The sequence below is a fragment of the Eptesicus fuscus genome, chromosome 16 (assembly GCF_027574615.1).
Source record: "Eptesicus fuscus isolate TK198812 chromosome 16, DD_ASM_mEF_20220401, whole genome shotgun sequence".
Classification (NCBI taxonomy): domain Eukaryota; kingdom Metazoa; phylum Chordata; class Mammalia; order Chiroptera; family Vespertilionidae; genus Eptesicus; species Eptesicus fuscus.
In genome coordinates, this window is record NC_072488.1 from 10394354 (window position 1) to 10412546 (window position 18193).

The 18193-nt window shown below is 46.4% G+C and overlaps 3 protein-coding genes across 4 annotated transcripts in view; 1 reads left to right on the forward strand and 2 right to left on the reverse strand.

Annotated features, from left to right (window-relative positions):
* Positions 1–239: 239 nt before the first annotated feature.
* On the reverse strand, positions 240–2127 carry PTRHD1 (peptidyl-tRNA hydrolase domain containing 1). The gene is made up of 2 exons (XM_008162367.3): positions 1834–2127; positions 240–741 (listed from the first exon to the last, which is right to left on the reverse strand). The coding sequence occupies exons 1-2, from the start codon at positions 2083–2085 to the stop codon at positions 571–573; spliced, it is 423 nt and encodes a 140-aa protein (XP_008160589.1). The 5' UTR covers positions 2086–2127; the 3' UTR covers positions 240–570.
* On the forward strand, positions 2074–17498 carry CENPO (centromere protein O). Of its 2 annotated transcripts, none has more exons than XM_054727921.1 (8): positions 2074–2227; positions 2519–2641; positions 4445–4596; positions 7467–7575; positions 8242–8501; positions 9429–9600; positions 10512–10678; positions 16083–17498. In XM_054727921.1, the coding sequence occupies exons 2-7, from the start codon at positions 2596–2598 to the stop codon at positions 10646–10648; spliced, it is 876 nt and encodes a 291-aa protein (XP_054583896.1). In that variant the 5' UTR covers positions 2074–2227; positions 2519–2595; the 3' UTR covers positions 10649–10678; positions 16083–17498. The 2 variants fall into 2 exon arrangements, with proteins under 2 accessions (XP_054583896.1, XP_054583897.1); XM_054727922.1 differs by lacking the exon at positions 16083–17498 and adding an exon at positions 11849–11916.
* ADCY3 (adenylate cyclase 3) overlaps positions 12346–18193 on the reverse strand; it is a 53526-nt gene continuing 47678 nt past the window's right edge. The window contains exons 16-22 of the mRNA XM_054727920.1: positions 16968–17049; positions 16059–16217; positions 15483–15629; positions 14671–14790; positions 13668–13791; positions 13023–13147; positions 12346–12533 (exon numbers count right to left, since the gene is read on the reverse strand). Coding sequence (XP_054583895.1) covers positions 12351–12533; positions 13023–13147; positions 13668–13791; positions 14671–14790; positions 15483–15629; positions 16059–16217; positions 16968–17049 — 940 coding nt within the window. The 3' untranslated portion in view covers positions 12346–12350. The remainder of the gene's footprint in view (positions 12534–13022; positions 13148–13667; positions 13792–14670; positions 14791–15482; positions 15630–16058; positions 16218–16967; positions 17050–18193) is intronic.

Below are 18193 nucleotides of genomic sequence, written 5' to 3' on the forward strand. Positions count from 1 at the left end.
ATGCCCGTGACTGGAATCAAACCTGGGGCTCTTTGGTCCACAGGCTGACTCTCTATCCACTGAGCCAAACCGGCCAGGGCTGGACACAGTTCATTTTAAAACGTTTTTACATATAAGGAACTTACAAAGCAGAGGGGGTTCTTGTCAAGGATTTATCACCTATTCTAGGGCTTGCAGCACAATTTTTGCTCTATTGAAAAATACATTTATTTTTGTAAACTTGGTATGCAAGACCAGATATAGTGGAAGAACTCTATTATTCCTAACAAAAATGGAAAGGCATTTTCTTGACCCCTGTATGAGTCTAACCAAATCTCCTATTTGAGCAATGACCCTTAAATAACATTGTTGTTCACCTACTTTCCCCATCTGAACTTACGAAAAATAAGAGAAAGTACTTACTAATGACAACTTTAATGTGAACATGTGTTTGGCCCTCAAGAAAGTGTCATAAATTAAAGGGAAGAGCAAGTTGCCATTGAAAGGAGTACATGATGCTTAGGGATGGATGGCATGCAGTTTCTGGACCCAGCTGATACTCAAATATATCAAAGCAATTCATAACATCAGTCACTTGAACAATCGGAACTTCTTCAAATACTGATTCACTTCTTCCTTGGGGTAGGGACGGAGTGCAATGCAAGTGGCGACATTCTCTGGCTGCTCCAGCCATAGCATGTGGTCGATGTTCTTCTCTTGCAGTGTCCCAGCCAGCTCCTTCAGGGTGGTCTCATCTGGGGCCTACAAGAAGCAGGACGTAGATTGACTAGCCCATTTAGGAAGTATCAAGTCCATGGGCAGAAATATGGGGAGGAGGAGGGCTCCCCTTAACTGAAAGTGGAGGAACTGATCTCCCAAAGGAGCTGTAGAGCATGTCTCCAGAAGTAAGAGCTTCATTGCTCCATTTTTCATTCACTCTCTGTAGGACATTAGATAAATTGCTTGGGGGCTGGGGAGAAAGGGAGAGGCTTAATTTTTCTGTTTAGAAAGTGGGAGATTTTTCTCTTCCTTCTTGAAATGCTGCATGCGTTGTCAGTAATTACGCTCTGTACATTTTCTAGTTCTCTTGTGGCTGGTGCCCAAATAGCTATCCCTAATGCTTCAGCCAGCTCTCATTTTAAGAGTTGCCTACTGAGGACACATTCCTAGAGCAGACATTGCAAAGGGTAAGGTCTGTTTGGCCACCTGCAGAAAGGACCTTCCCGCTATAATACACCCCTGGTGTTTGTGACGCTCCGTTCAATGTACACCAGGGTTCACATTTATCTCCAAATCATTTGGCGTCGTGTCCGGGTAAACGCTTCAGTCTCACTGGCAATAAGAAATCCCGAGTCCTTATCCTGGGTCGGTTTTGCGGGAAGGGAGGGTACCAATTTTATCTGAGCGGCGGCATTAATTTTGCACTCGGATGTTGAGTGTGACTCGACACGGTTAGCATCGGTAGCAGGAATCGAGAAAAAAGCAAGCGAGTGCAAAGGGTTAAAAGGCCGGCCCCGAGCGCCGGTAAAAAGGCGGGTCTCCCTCCAGCCTCCTCTCGCACAGGTGTCACTGAGACGGCCGCAGGTGAGACCGGAGGGGTGCGAGCCCCTTTAGTAACGGACCCGATGACCACTTTTCACTGTCAGACCCTCCCCGGCCAAGGGAAGACTCTCTGAGTAATAGCTCCAGTGACCCCAGAAAGCCTTCCCAAACCTTAGATGCTAAAGAGTCCTCCCACTAACACCCGTCCCCACAACACGAAGTTAGGGCCTCTGACTCCAGGCCACACCCACTTCCGGTCTCGACTTCCTCAGCGCTCCTCGCCCCGCCCCCCCCCGCGGCCCCGGGCCTCACCTCCAGGACCACCTTGCGCATGCGCCCCAGCTCCCGGAGGTAAGCGACAGTGTGCGGGTGGTCGCGGTGAACGTGCAAGGCCGCAGTGGCTGCGTGACAAGCCTGCGCTACCAGTGCGCCCGCTGGCCAGGAGAATGGAGCCTGCGATAGGTCCTTTCGTAACACCAGATATTGTACCAAGACCGGCGGCTCCGCGCTCGGTGCCGCCATATTCCTGCCCAGCTGGAAGGCCCGGCCTAGTCCGCGGTGCATGCTGGGATCAGGGAGGGGCCCTGAGCGCGGCCATGTTTTTGTACGGCGGCTTCGCAAAGCATGCTGGGTCCGATTGGCTGGGGTTTTGAAGGCGAGGATGGCGGGAACTCGTCCCTGGGCTGCGTGAGCCAGAGGAGAGAAGGTAAGGGGAAATAAGGTCCGGTGAGGTTCGAGACGGTGGCGAGGGCGGAAGGCTAAAGGGCCTCTTGCAGCTCCTTGCGTGTGGAAGGCACACCCGCCGAAGCGGAGGGCCTGTGCCCTCGGGAGCGCTCGGGGCCGGCGAGCTGGATGTGGACACGGCCTGCTGGCACCCGGGGCAAGGGCGGGTCAGGGAAGGGGAGTCGTGGCTGTGACACTCGGGGTGTTGGTCTACCGTCTAGGTTTGTCTGAATGTGGCTAGATGTGACTCCCTTGCCATTTTCCCTTTTGTCAGCAAAGGAAATCTCGGTTCTTGTTCCCGGTGCCTGGACAGCTTCCTGGGAAGGCTTGTGGATCTGGAAATCTGAGTAGATGGAGCTGGCGAACACTTTAAGCCAAGAGGGCGGGTCCAAAGGAGGTACTCGAATGGTTGTCTTTGTCGCTTTGCTGCTGCTGCCCAAAGATGACACCCCCTTCTCCCTCTTACCCCCCGCACCGCCCGGCCCCGCCCCGGTTGGAGGCGCTTTTCCTCTTCTGTCTGGTGGAACCTGGCCTGTGTGGGAGCAGAACAGGGAAAGGAACTAATACCAGCACACCCGCCTTGCGCCTCACAGGGTTTGTGGTTTTTACAATTTGAAGGCAAAACCCCCACCTGCAAGAAGTTAGGACTCGCCTTATTGCCAGCCTGAGGGACCAGCAACTAAGATCGTCAGGGCAAAATTACTTCACGTGTTTCTAGGCTCCTGCCTTTTTAAACCCATAGTTTGCATTCATAATACGCCGTGTCTCTTTTCAGGGCTACAGTTCTAGCCAGTGAGGTCTCTCTCTCTCTCTTCCCAGGATTTTGGGGGGCCATTTCTGCATTACTCCTGTGGAAGAGGCAGTGCCAGGCGGGGGCTTTGGCATCGGTTAGATCTGGGTTTGAGTCCTGGCTCTGCCGTTGTAAATACTGTGGCCTTGGGCAGGTTTTTTTTACTTTTCTCTGCTTCCGTTTTTTACCTGGGAAATGGAGGTGAATAACAGCATTGTGGTAATGTTGTGGGAATTAGATAAACAATTCTTTTCATGTTTTTCACGGAAAGCATTTAAACCGTATCTTACATATATAGGAAATAACCAGTAAATGTTGTAATTCTTTACATGTTTTGCAAGTAGATAACCTAGCACAAGTGTGTTAACACGTAGGAAGAGTTCAGCAGATGCTTTATCGGAGTTTATTAGCATTGTGAAAATAAGACCCTTACGGTGCAGGCACCCCTCAGAGATATTCCAGGTTCAGTTCTAGAGTGCAAGTCAGAATCTGTTCACTGGTGTGGGATGTTGCTTTTTATTTGTAAAAAAAAAAGCACACGTGCGTACACACACACACACACACACCACCTCTCCCCCCCACCCAACACTGTGAAGGGCAGTCAAGGACGCACAGTACAGCCAGGGGCGCTTGTCTTGGTCCTTAGTCAATCTCTAGACCAGTGGTCGGCAAACTCATTAGTCAACAGAACCAAATATCAACAGTACAACGATTGAAATTTCTTTTGAGAGCCAAATTTTTTAAACTTAAACCTCTTCTAACGCCACTTCTTCAAAATAGACTCACCCAGGCCGTGGTATTTTGTGGAAGAGCCACACCCAAGGGGCCAAAGAGCCTCATGTGGCTCGCGAGCCTCAGTTTGCCGACCACGGCTCTAGGGAACTGAAATTTGCCTCTGAGTTTCTGTCCAGCAGTGAGAGTGTTTTCCTCTCTAATATTTGTGGACAGTTCTCTTAGTTTGTGTTGTTATAGTCCTGTACTAATATTTTTCAGAGCTTCAAAGAATTGTGCTTTAGCACTTTGGGAAAACATGCATAAAAACCAATTTAAGAAACAATTCTACATTTTAAAAAAGTTTCTGAGAGAGCCAGTGAATTTGGTGACAGTTTTCCGCTGGGGTATCATCACGGATAACTGAGATTAGCTATATTCAGAGAATGTTCTTTTTCGGACGTTGTCCTGGCTAGGGACTGCTTGCGTGTACATCAGTGTCCAGGCTAAGAGGCTGCTGATCTTTGGTTTCTGCTGTCAGTTCTTCTGGTTTATAAGTTGGGGGCAATGTCTAACAATGAACGAGCCACAAAGTTCTGGGGGAAAAAGGGTCACCCTTTACTCTTCCCTGAAATGCTTTCTGCTGCCAGAATTAGAACCCCTTGGCTTCTGGAGAAATCCTCTCTTTACTTTCTTCAGGAGTTCTGGCTCACTTGGAAAGACTAGAGACTAAATCCCGTAAAAAATTTGAAGAGCCGCAGGGAGCAGAGAGCACTCTTGGAAGCAAGATTCGAAAACTGAGGAGTCTGCGAGACAAACTCAGGGCCGAAGTGCAACGACGTCAAGCCAGAGTGAGTAGGAGGGTGGCTGTTGGCAGCTTCCTGGGGTGTAAGGAGCGGGCCTGGGAACTCGCACGTCCGTGTGTTGTGACTTACTGTGATCTTACTGGACTGATTTCAGTCCTTGGTCCCTCATCAAACCTGTCGGTCTCAGCCGATACCTGTATCAACTAACAATCCTCAGGCTTTACCGATGGCCCCGCAGGATCTTTTAACCTGCCCCCCGACGTGAACCTGTTGCCTCCGTCTCAGCCTGACTTGAGTCATTGGTACCGTGTCACTGTGCCATGTTTCTGTTGCACAGACTTGAAGCCTCACAGTAAACGTCGACTCTTTCCTCTTCAGGTTTCTGTGTAGCCCAGGTCCAGCCAGCAAGAACGCTCACATTTTCTTTTAGGTAGTCCTTGTGCTTCCTCCTCTTCCTTCTCCACTCCACTGCGATAGCTCAAGTACCATCCACATCTGCTGTAAACACTTACCGGGTGATGGGGATGCCGGGACTGTCACAGTAGTCTGCTAGTTGGTTCTCTTCTCTAGGATTTGTACTCCTCCAGTAAACCCTACACAGCCAAGAAAATGCTTTCCTAAAACTGCCGTTTCCTTGCTCAGAACCTTCACTAACCATTCCTTGCCCGTGGATATGGTCAGCCTTCTTTTTCTCACCTTCCCGCCTCTCTTCCATTTCCCTCTTTACTCCCTTCTCTCTCTTCCTCCCTCCCTCCCTTCACTTTTTTATTAAAGTAAAATATAGGAGTGAATATATATAAAGTGCACAAATCTGCAGAACCTTTTACAAAGGGAACACATCCTGTACCACACAGATCAAAGCAGAGAATATTATTAGTGCCTAAGTCTCCCTCTTGTATCCTTCTAGTCTTTTCCCTCAAGGTAACCACTATTCTGATTTCTGTCATCATACGTTGGTTTTATCTGTTTTTGAACTTCATATAATTGTTAAAGTTATAAAATTCATGCCTGGCTTCTTTAGCTGAATATTAAGTCTGTGAGATACATCCATGCTGCATGTAGTGGTCATTCTTTTTTTATTGCCGTATAGTAGTCATGTTATGAATATTCCACAGTTAATTTACCTGTTGTACTGTTGGTGACATTTGGGTTATTGGGGCTGTTCCACTTTGGGTCTATTAAGAATGCTGCTGCTGCCCTGACCAGTGTGGCTCAGTGGATAGGGCGTCGGCCTGCGGACTCAAGGGTCCCAGGTTTGATTCTGGTCAAGGGCATGTACCTTGGTTGTGGGCACATCCCCAGTAGGGGGTGTGCAGGAGGCAGCTGATCGATGTTTCTCTCTCATCGATGTTTCTAACTCCCTCTCCCGTCCTCTCTGTAAAAAATCAATAAAAAAGAATAATGCTGCTGCCCTGACCAGTGTGGCTCGATTGGCTGAAGCATCTGGTCCACCAAAGGATTACAGGTTTGGTTCTTGATCAGGTTCTGGGTTTGATCCCCAATTGGGTCGTGTACTGGAAGCAATCCGTGGATGTTTCTTGCATCACTGTTTCTCTCTCTCCCTCTCCATTCTTCTCTGTAAAATCAATTAAAACACACACACATTCTCAGGTGAGGCTTAAAAAGAATAATGCTGCTATGAATATTCTTGTTCCTGTTTTGGTCTAAAAATACACTTTTCTATTAGGTATGGATTTGATAGAATTGCTGGGTCACGAGTATGCATATTAGCTTTAGTAAAATACTGCCAAACTGCTTTTGAAAGTGATTACACCAATTTTACATTCCCAGCAATATTGTATAAGCTTTCCATTGTTTTGCAGCTTTATCTATAGTTGATATTGTTGGTTTTAAAAATTTGACATTCTGGTGGGAGTATAATAGCATCTCATTGTGGGTTAATTTGCATTTGCCTAGTAAGTAATGATGTCAAAGTACCTGTATTGGACACTTCAGAGTCTTCTTTTGTAAAGTGTGCTTTTCAAGGCTTTTGCAAAAATTTTATTGGGTTGTCTACCTCATTAAATTGTAGAATTCTTTACGTATTTTGGATATGAATTCTTTGTTGGGTATATGTTTTACAAATCTTACATTGTAGCTTGCCTTTTCATTCTCTGATGGCGTCTGGTGATGAAAGTCTTTGTTTTAATGAAGTTGATTTAGGAATCTAATTTTATGCTTACCGCTCGTTTCCTTTCACTAACCCTTTGCCTGGAGGGTGCATTGCCTGCAGAATGTTGGGTTCCCTTTTCGATGGGACCTTGGCTCATAGAAAGGCTGCTTTGGTAACCTTGGCCTCGTTTCTGTCTTAGTGGGCCTGCTGCACAGTCTGGCCTGTAGCTTTCTCTTTGACCCATATGCCTTGTATACACATCAGATGGGAAAGCCCAGCCAAGCTCAGAGCACTTACCTTTAACCTTCAGTCTGGCTATTTTGGTCGTTCTCTAATGCCTTCGGACCATTTTGTTTATTGGCTTGTATGTAAGCTTAGTTTTAGAGCTGCTTTGGAGGGGAACCTGCTATGTAGTTCTCAGAGGGAGAGTTAGTCTGAGACTGACTATTGGGCCATTGCTCTACGTATACATCTCAGAGTCAGTATTTCTGATCCTGGCACTTGAAAGCTTGCACAGTCTGATCCAAACCAACTTTCCAGCCTTGCCTCTTTGCAGTCACCCTGTGCTCATACTAGACTTTCTTCACACCCTTTTCTTTAGCCTCTCACAATACTCTTTAGGCCAGCACAATCCTAGCACTGTGACCCATAAGATTATTCCTGTACTATGAATTCGTAGCACTGTAGCATTTCTTCATTCATTGTGTAATACACATTCTATTCAGCTTTATTCCAGTGAGATGCAAGCAGAGACTGTGTGTTATGCCCCTTTGTACCATCTGATTTGCTGCCTATCTTTCAGGTAGAAGCCAGTGCAGAACCTGACCAAACATTTGAGGTCAGTGAGCAAGAAGTTTTGGAAACAAAACGAGAAAATGTGAAATCCATTCTGCAAGCATATCGCTTTACAGGTATTCCTTTTTCTGACCTGTTTCAGTCTGGGTCTTGTCTCTACTGAGTGAGTTTGCTAGTTGTATCGTTAGTCCTGGTCTTACTTCTTCAGCATTGGTTTTGCACCCTCAATGTACACAAAAAACTGGCATAGTATTTGTAGGCATCTTTACCTACAGTATTGGCCTCTTGGTGCAGCAGATTGATTAGTAGCTGGTTTCAACTATTCATTTTAGCTGTTCAATGTGTGCCAGACCCTGTACTAGAACTTTACTTCTGGCTTGCTTTATGCCACTGGTCAAATAGTTTGAGCCCCTTAATTCTCTGTTTCACCATTAATATGGGGATTTAGTCTCATTATCTATGTCACAAGAGGATTGTGGGAAGAACTGGGAACTATCATAAATTATTTAACACTCAGAATAAAAGAGAATAGGTAAATTGAAATTTTCAAAATCTCTTCCTCAATAATTGCTATTTAGGATTTTTTTTCCCACCATCCCGTGGTTTTAACTCAAACTCAAAGTGAGAGTTAATGAGGGGAAAGAGTCTGATAGTCACTCATTCAGCAGACACTGGAGTACACACTGTATGTGGTAGGTGGTGCTGGAGCAGCTGGTATGAACAGATGAGTAAGACACTCACTTTGCCTGACATCTGCTGAGGTGTTGTCCTGTTTGCCTCAGGGCTCAGTGGGAAACTGACCAGCCGGGGAGTCTGTGTTTCCATCAGCACTGCTTTTGAGGGGAACCTGCTGGATTCCTATTTTGTGGATATTGTCATACAGAAGCCACTTCGGATACATCACCATTCGATTCCAGTCTTCATTCCCCTAGAGGAGCTCTCTGCAAAATACCTACAGACTAACATTCAGCACTTCCTGTTCAGTCTCTGCGAATACCTAAATGCTTACTCTGGAAGGAAGTATCAAGCAGATCGACTTCAGGTATCTGCCTGGAATCTTACATAGCATTTGATAGCCCAAGATAGGCTTAAAGGGGACAAAAAAGGGTCAAGGTTGTTTTTTTTGCTTAATGTTTCATAACTGAGTTAAAGTTTGACTATTATCCTTCTAATACTTGTTTATTGTTTATATACAAGCTATTTTCTACTCTCTTTTTTACCTGTTGAAACTCTGGATGATGTTGAAGCATGAATACTGGTTAAGGAGTTATTCACGCCTCAGTAGTGATCTTCAAGCTTCTGTATTTGACCCTTTCTTCCCCTCAAAAGTAGTACAGTTGCTATACTGTTAATTCAACAGGGATTGATAGAGTACTTACTATGTGCCAGGTGCCTTGCTGAATCTGGAGTATAGATGCAAAGCAGAATGATGTTTTCTGAAATATCAGAGGAATACTATCTATCTTTGCCTGAACTCTTCCCTACTTTCTTAGGATTGCAATTGAGCCTGGGGTTGGGGTAAAAAACAAACAAACAAAAAACCAGGCTGGAATGAATGCAATAAGGAATAGTGACTCTTGTAAACTTAGTATTTCCCCCCACTATGCATTTGGAATGACATTGAAGCTCCTGGTTGTCCTTTAGATAAACTGATATGTATAAGCAGACAGAAAGCACCTTAGCCCTATGTATGTCGTCAACGATATTCTTGGCAGAAACAGTATCCCCCAGCCTCTGGCCGTTTACTTAAGTGCTCCTGCAGGTCTTCCTAGGCTTCCCCTGACTCTCAGTTATCCTGTAATCTCGATCATTAGTCCTTTTTACAGGCCTGTCTCTGCCCTTTATCTATCTGAAATCTAATTAACGGGGCCCTGTTTTTGGTAGTCACTGTTGGAAGTGTCACAGCCACTCTGTTTTAGAGCTGTAATGGTCTATACTTTGTGTCTGTTTTGATCCCCGCCTCCATTAGAGGGACTTTGCAGCCTTTCTGGCCGGGCCCTTGCAGAGAAACTCGCTGTGCAACCTGCTATCATTTACTTACAAAGCGGAGCGGAGCGGCCAGTCCTTCCCACTTTGTGCTAGACTGCTATATAAGGACATCACAAGAACCCTCCCCACTGACGTCACTGTTACTTACCAAGGTAAGAGGAAGGGTGCCTCAGTGGAGAAGTTACATAATAAGCTCTGGGTTACTCAGGTTCAGTGAAACAGGGTAAAACAGGCAGAATACGTGAGTTGGACCTCTTGAGATACTGTCTTCTGTTTATATACCATAAGCAGAAAAATATGAAGACTATTTTATTTGTTTCTACCAGTTTTTCCTCTTCTCTTTGTAAGTAATAAACATAATCATCATCATTTTCCCTCCTAATTTGCTCCTTCCAAATCAGCCAGTGTTCTTTCAGCTTATAATTTGTTTTCATTGGAGACTGCTCTTGAAGAGACAGCTAATGAGGCTGAGTCATAGGGCCAGAGTGGTGCAGAGAGCCAAATGGACGTGAAAAGTCAGTATACATTGAGCTCTCTAGAGACTGTTCAGTAAATGGGATTATTTTCAGAACTGGCTGAGATTAGTGTGCATGTGTATGTGTGATTTGTTTCAGTTAAGTATACCATAGTAATGTACATAGGCAGTAATGACAAAAAAGATAAAATGTTTCTAGGAGCAGCCACAGGTTTTATACCGTAGGTATTTTTTAAATTCTCACCCAAGGACATGCTTATTAGTTTTAGAGAGAGGGATACGTTGATGGGAAAGAGAACAATATACCTTCCACATGTGACCCCACCGGGGATCGAACCTGCAGCCTTTCAGTGTATGGGACGATGCTTCAACCAACTGAGCCACACCAGTCAGGGTATACCAAAGGTTTTCTATTTCTCTGGGCAGAGTCTCTTCTAAGTTCCCCATCTCAAAATTGCATTGGTGTAATTAGAGCCAGCCTCTCAGCTCCAGACCAAAAAATAAGTTACCTAGGTCCAGAACATTAGTGACCCAGGTTCTGATTCTCCCAAATGCACTGATGAGATTGATAGAATCTGTCTTCCTTAGGAATGGATGCATTGTCCACCTCATGGGAAGAAGAGCGAGCTTCCCATGAGAACTTATTCTGTACAAAGCCCCTTCATCAAGTGTTTGCTTCATTTGCAAGAAGAGAAGAGAAGTTGGATATGAACCTGGTCTACTAGAATATTATTTTCATTGAGAACACATCAAAAGTGAGTAAACAAGTACTGTACACAGTCCCAGGCAAGGTCATGGGACGGAAAACAGTTGAAAGACTCAGACTCCTTACAATGGAGACAGATACCCACCTCTGCAGGATGCTGAAGGGGCAAGTTTGAGTCTAGACTGGCAATTTTGGACAATTCTCCACAATTGCCTGGTCAGTTGTTAAATGCTCAGACTGGGTTGTAGGACAATAGAAGGCATTTTGTGAAAGAGGAGTATGTACTATTCAACTAAAGAGTATTTCTAACTTTTATACAAGCTTTAGTTCCATCTCATTTTCCTAATGGAGACATTTGAAAAGAAAGTTTTTAGAACGTTTGGTTCATATGAGATGAATCATATAGTTAAGAAAGGACATGTGTTAAGTCTTCGGTTTGGACCAGCATATTCTAGACCGCTGCTTTTGAAGAAGGTGGTGTGAGAAAGTGCTATTAAAGTAATCAGGGTTCTATGTCTCACTTTTGCTTCCTAAAACATCTCAGTAGAAAGCATGGTCAGAAGTCTGCTCATAAGGGGAAGCAGACCTTTCCTCCATCTCCTGGTCTGATAACCAGGGCCTTGGATCTGCTGGCCCTTTCTTTGGTTTAAGGGAGTATGTGGAGGGCCAGTTTACAGATGTGTCTAGCTGGCTAGATTCTGCCATTTCTAGTCCTGTCCCGCTTTGGCCAGTCACAAATAGGAGTCATTACTACCCACGCCCCATGCACTCTAAAATGGTCACTTCCTAGACCTGGTGACCAGGACGGTTATTACAGGTGTGGGGGCTCCAGCTAACCCTGGGAGGAGCATGCAGTGGTCGGTCAGTCAGTCAGGACCACCATTTAGAAGAAAGCACCTAAAAAGTAAGAGATGTCTTAGTTCAAGATCTTGTGCCTTCCAGGAAGGTGGTGAGTTAGCAAAAAACACTTCTCCGCGGAGGTATTAACAGGATTTTCACAAGGATCACATTCAAGTTGAAGAAAGCTTTTAATAAAAGTCTTGTTCTTTATCAATACCTGTAAATTCTCTTTTAAAGCAGTAGCAAAGGCGACTGTAGCAAGAGCTCAAAAGGCAAGGCAATATCGGAAAGTGTTTTTTAACAGAAAGTTAAAAATATAAATGTAGATCTGTTGATATATTTTTTCTTTCACAAATAAATCCCCTTTCCCTCCCACCAGGTAAAAGGAAATATTGCACTTTCTGCTCCCAGACTAAGGTGACAGGGGTTCCAGAAGAACCTTTCAAGATTATCAGGACAGGGCCCTTGACCTAACTCAGATCACACGGAGACAGGTCTCCAGCTTGTGCTCTTCAGAATGAAAAGCACTGCTTTCAAGTTACAGCTGGGAGCAGACCTTCATCAGCATCGGGGCCCTGCCATGTCTTCCCCTCCGGCTGAGCTCCCACCTCCGCTACATCCTGCTCACAGTGGCCGTGGCCTCTGTGGGGGAAGAAGGGACTATGCCTAAGACCCTTGCTCTGGGGAAGCTACAGGCACACTGAGGAATAAATAGTATGGCCACCTCAGAGCTCACGAAATGAAGGCTTGAGGAGATTTTTAAATCTAAAGTCTATGTGAGTGTGCACTTCAGCAGTTTGGGACTGTTGGGACTTAGTTATTTGTCCTTTCCCAAGGTCTTTGATTCCAAAAAATACATCCTCCCTGGGGCTAGAAGCCATTCAGGAGTTGTCTACTACCTGGTGGGGCAGAGTCACAGAGGAGCCATTCGGGAAGGCGGCTGGCTTATCACGCCCCTTCAAGAAAAAGGTTAGCAGCTCCCCCTTCCCTTTCACAAAGATGGGCCCCCGTCTCACAAAGCGGAAGCCGTACTCCCGAAGGATGGCTTGTGTTTCTTCTACCACCTGTAGGGGAAGCACACAGTACAGAGCTTGGGTTAGACAGGGAGGCTGCCCAGGTGAGATCTCCACGTGACCCACAGGTCCCAGGCACTCCCGTACTCCATGCACCAGAACACGGTGCGCTTTGCCTGGGGTCCTCCCCTCGCCCAGAGAGTCCGTGCGCTCTCTCCTCAGATGCCTGTGTGACAGCTCCACTGGGAACTTGTACTCTCCGCGCTTGTTCCCTTTACCCCTTTTGTGGAACTTGCTTGCCGGGCCCAGGTGACACAGATCAGGATATCATTACCCAGAACTTCTTCCCAAGTTTTACAAACAGGGTCAGTGTCTTTTCTCCCTTCTGCTACAACTAGCCCTGGAGGCATCTTTTCCCACACTGCCCTTGCTCTCCCAGCACTGCCGACGTAATGTTCTGGGCCAATGAGGAGACGGTGCCTGGCAGAACACACTATTCCCTGCATCTGAGCACATGCTCAGCTCTGTTACTGGACAGACCTGAATGTTACCCATGACCCCTGTGGACTCCATCCTGCTGGCGACATTGACTGTATTGCCCCAGATGTCGTAGTGCGGTTTCCGGGCTCCGATGACCCCAGCCAGGACCCCTCCTTTGTTCATGCCTAGGGTAGAGGCATAAAGTTCAGCACAGCCACACCACTCAGAAGCTACCAGGTTCTCTCAGAATTCACCACCTGACCTCTGCCACAAAGCTATTTATATTTATCCTGCCTTCACCAGGTACTTGGCACACTGTCAGCTGCCCCCATTATGCTCATTAACAGTACGGAAGTTGCCAGTTTCTCTAACACAGACCTGGCACTTTAGGTCTCCTGTGATTTCATCAGGAGTGAGCCCCCAATTGTCTCCACATTCCCACAGGGGGTAACAGATGACTAATTCTTAACAGACTGGACTGAAGTGAACAAACCCCTCAATATGCATAGCCAGGTTGAGAAGGAAAGCGTCACTGTAAACACTGTGGGACAGGGATGGCTGGCCATCTAGAAGAGCCTGGATTAAAGGTCCTTCCAGCTCTGAGTATGGGACCCTACCCCATCTAAATGCGTCAGATCTATAAGCCTCTCATCCTTCCTGGTGATTGCCGACCCCCCTGTGTCAGAAGGGCGCCTAGAGCCTTACCTATGCGCAGCATGAAGTTGTTGAAGGACTGGTTGTTGATGTTGGTCAGCGTATCCTTCATGGCCAGTGCAAAGTCGGCCAGATCGGCCAGGTGCTGCCAGCGCTCCTTGTCTGACCTTTCCTCCTGAGCCAGGGAGCAGCAGTGACAGCATCAGGAGCCACTCTGGGCCCGTACGAGCAGCAGCCTACTCCCCTCCTCTCCCCCCTCCCCCCCTCTTAACATTCTGGAGGTCAGACCCTTCACTGGTAGTTAAAGGCCTATTCTTCACTTTTCCCCACAAAGGAGTCAGGACCCTCTTTAGCACCCTCTGTCACTGTGACAGACTGGGCAGTGGTGGTGGGGAGGACAAATCATGCCCAGCCCATTTGCCTCCTGTCTGCTGTGTACCTGCTTAAGAGTCACGTCTCTTCACCTTGTCCGAACCTGGTCTTAAACTTGGGATAGCTGCCCTTGTTTTGATTCCTCAACTAGATTATAAGCACTTGAGGGTTAGGTGTTTCTTTAACCTCATCCATAATAAGGAGATGGCGGCTATGATGTTTTAAGAACAGCCGTTGAGACGAGGGCCCCAACAGCTTGTTTTCTCACCTCTGGTACCTAAATCAAGCTGGCTTCACAGGTCTGATTTAACAAAACCATTCCCCGGTGTGGATGTTTTCATGGTTCCATAATTGTGTAGATGGTTCTGTTGCCCGGCGCTTAGAAGGGAGCACAGCCACAGTTCCACAAAGCATCTTATGCCTCACCTAGGCCGTGAAATAGCAGTGGACTGCTGTGTGTGTGTGCTGTTATTTCTGCTCATTACTTTTTCAGGAAACCCAGTTTTAAATTGGCTCGGTCGTAGTGGTGTGTGTCTGTACTAGTGCAAAGTACCTTTGTACAACCGTGCTTAATGTTAGTTGCTCTTGTAACTCCTGGTTTCCCACGTGCTAAGTGTGGGCTGCCTCCTACCTCAGGAGGCAGAGCCCTGTCTCCTCTCTAGCCATTGAGGTGGTTAGGTACCTTGCTGGAGCTGGTAAAGCCGTTGGTGTTGACATCTGGGGTGACTCCTGAAGCTGCCATATAGGTACTGCCAATGGTTTTGATCTTGGTGATGACCCGGAATTTGGGATTGTCTAGAAGCTAAGACCAGTATTAAGGAAGAGAAAACTGTCAGCAGTCAATTGGGATCAATGAGCCAACTAAATGACAGGTTTGCCTGTTTACAATTATCCCCACAAAACATCCGAGAGATGCTTTTCTATAAAAGCTTTATTCTGCCACTTATCTGCCATGTGATCCTAGGCAAACTTCCTGATTTCCTGAGCCTCAGTTTCTACAACCTTAACATTGGGATAAAATTGCCAATCTCCTAGGGTGGCTGAACATATATGTAAAAGCATTTCTCTTGGTGTATAAGTTACCTAATGTTTAATGAATCTGAATTTGAAGGTAGGAGGCATCAGAGGAACCTTAGGGTCTTGTTTTGGCCGGTCTTTATCCTGTGAAGTTGTAGGTGATTCCCCAGGCTCCCCTCTCACCCCCTCAGAGCCAACACCAGACAGCTATAGAAGCCCGTACATTACCGGGAGGGGATTACATAGGAAAATGTAGCCAGCTAGAGCAGGGGTGGAGAACCTTATCAACTTAAAAATGAGCCTGCTATATTTGGTCAAATATTTAATCACTTCACCCCTAATGCCTTGGCCGAGCCAGACGTTCCCTCCCCGGAGCTAGAGTAACTCCAGTTTCTCTTGGACTTCTGCAGCCTGTCCCGAGATACAATTTGAAACAAGCTGACTTTGTAGCAGGAGGGGAGCAAGACGGACACTCACAGAGTCAAAATCTGAGATGATCTCATTGAGGAAGCGCAGACACTCAATGCCACCATTATTGATGCTCTCCTCTGTGTAGAAGTCAGCAAAGTTGGGCAGGGAGGCAAACATGACTCCAATCTCATCATAAGACTGGCTATACAGCTCCTAAAAAGAGGCAGGACCAAAGTGCTCAAAGACTGATTAAATATTGTGCTACAGAAATGTTACCTTCCACACCCACGATAGGTGCACTCAGCTTGTTGGACACGTATCTCCCAGATTATCCCAACTCTGAATTATTAGAAAGCTCTCATCACAACTGAATTAAACAATAGCTTCTCTAGTCTCTGTAACAGCCCTAGTTGAGGGGAAGGGAGTTGGGAAGTGAGGTAGAAGCAGCATTCTACTTGAGATCACAGCTGGCAGAAACGGAGGCTCTAGCCAAAGTTTCATCTTCTGAAATGGGCCTCGCACAGGTGTGTGTGTCCCCAGAAACAGTGTTTGTAGCAGGCCTGGGTTTAGAGGTGCTCCCTAGCAGAAAGCCAGAAGATACAACCTCCTGGCTCCAGGCCATAGCACGAGGTCACCCCTCACCTCATCTCTCTTCTTGGACCCCAGGAAATGGCGTGCCACATGATCGGGCAACATGTTGGTGACCAGGGCCTCATTCCAGCGTCGCATCTCGTAGACACGTTCCTTCTGGTCATGGACCTCAATCTTCCACAAGAACAGTGTCCGTGCGAGTTTTTCCACCTGCAGACACATGCAAGGTGTGTACGCTCTAAACTGGCCATTTGATGGGAAGATGAAAACTGGGAGGAAGATGGCTACGTGGCAAGGGAAAGAAAAAGACCACCCACAGCTGCAGTGAGGATCCCAGCCTCTGTGGTTACAGCAGAGATCAAAGGCACCTTCTGGACGTGTGGAGCCTCCAGGGACCTAACCAGCTACAGGTCTGACTTAGGGATCTCCTAGTCCTGGGAGGAGTCCCATTTCCAGCTGGCCTAGAAGTGGCTTAGGAAGGCTGTACTTCCCCTGGCCAACCACTGGGTGGTACTTGAGCTAACATGGAGCAGTAAGTCCCTTACATGGATACTTTCCTGCCTGCTCTTTTTTTCCCTTTTAACCAAACAAAAAACTTCATCCATTCTGTCCCTTTCTTGTCTGGCTCCGTGGTCAGTGTGTTAATGTCCCCCAGAGCCTGGGTGAGTGAAGATCCATGAGCCCCTGGCTTAGGGAATAGAGATTTTACCCAGGCTCTGATGCCCTTCCCCCATGCTTCCTTCAGCATCCTAGAGTGGGTCAGAAGAAGAGGTCAAGAACTGTTTGCTTGTATCACTAAGGAAGAAACCAGAAAAAGGACAAGGTGGTGGCTTGACAGGGTCACATAACATATTGGGCAAAGGAAACGAGCTTCCCTTATGAGGTTGTGTTCTCAGATCCTACTACTCGGGCCCTGATGGGTTGTAAGCAAACAGGAGCGGAGGGTGTGCAGGCACTCACGTGGCGGGAGAAGTAGTAGAAGCTCAGCATCATGACGAAGATCATCACTGTCATCGTGTACTTAGAAGGCACCAAGGGCAGCCTGCAGGGCAGAGAGTAATTCAACTGAAGGCACCCAGGCTGCTCTCCTAAAAGGTGTTTTATTCCAGTGGGGATGCACTCCTTCCTGGGTCCCAGAAATTCCTAGCTCCTTTAGCACCTTCACATTTACTGCCTACCATTGGGCAGCAGTAAAGCTTTCCCAAGTCACTAAGAGCCAACCAATCCTGGCGCCTCCTGGCTGCACTTGGAATTCACATCAGGGCTGCTCCCAGGTGTTAATAAATACTGCATCATCTGACTGATCCCAGAAGTAACTGCAAGCATGTAGGAACTTGGAAAAAGGAGAGACTACCATTACAGCGATGGAATTAAGGCACAATTTTGCCATGCTTTTTTAGAACTATATGTTTTTGTGTGGAGCTATATAGTTCATTATTTTCATTACTGTTTAGTATTCTGTTGCATGAATATACCACAACTTACATACCACTCACTGTGTAATTTGGATCGTTTTCATTTGTTTTGAATGTTTGTGTGGCTATTATGAATTCTTGTACACATCCTGGGGCATATATATGTACATGGATTTCTCTAAGGAACGTGTGTAGCAGTGGAATTGCTGGAATCTATGAGTTACCATTGTACTTGGTATTATCAGAGGAACCTTAATTCTTGCTAAACTGGTAAGTGTGTAACGGTCTTTTGTTATGGTCTTAATTTGGATTTCCTGATTAATACTTAAATGCCTTTCATTTATTAGTGGCCATTTAGATTTCTTGTGTGAAGGACTATTTAAGAGTTCTCCCCAGCTTCTAATCTTTTGTGAAAACTTACCTGATTGTTGTCAAGCCACTGAATCACAACATTCTAAAACTTGAGAGCTAGAAGAGACCTTGGAGAGCTTCCTGTCCACTATCCTCTTTAAGAGATGAAACTGAGACTCGGGAAAACTGGGCTGCCTGCCGCTCCACAGAGAATGACTGACAGGTTAAGAATCCAGGACTTCTAGGCAGAAGGCAGTGTTCTTTTCCCCCCTTTTTTCTGCTGCCTATACTGCCTGCCAGTTACATGCAGCCCCATCCATTTCACTTCTCTCCCCACCTCTAGACCACACTGCTGCTGCTCTCCAAGCTTTCCTCTGACTTGGGAGGACCAGGCCCACACTAAAACCATTCTCCCTCTGC

Bases quoted from the DNA above. Each gene is read 5' to 3' on its own strand.
- PTRHD1 (XM_008162367.3), bottom strand. From the start codon at position 2,085: ATGCACCGCGGACTAGGCCGGGCCTTCCAGCTGGGCAGGAATATGGCG. The intron at 742-1,833 runs GTGAGGCCCGGG...TGCTTCTTGTAG, and splicing joins TGCGCAAGGTGGTCCTGGAG to GCCCCAGATGAGACCACCCT.
- CENPO (XM_054727921.1), top strand. From the start codon at position 2,596: ATGGAGCTGGCGAACACTTTAAGCCAAGAGGGCGGGTCCAAAGGAG. The intron at 2,642-4,444 runs GTACTCGAATGG...TACTTTCTTCAG, and splicing joins AGAGGGCGGGTCCAAAGGAG to GAGTTCTGGCTCACTTGGAA. The intron at 9,601-10,511 runs GTAAGAGGAAGG...TGTCTTCCTTAG, and splicing joins CGTCACTGTTACTTACCAAG to GAATGGATGCATTGTCCACC.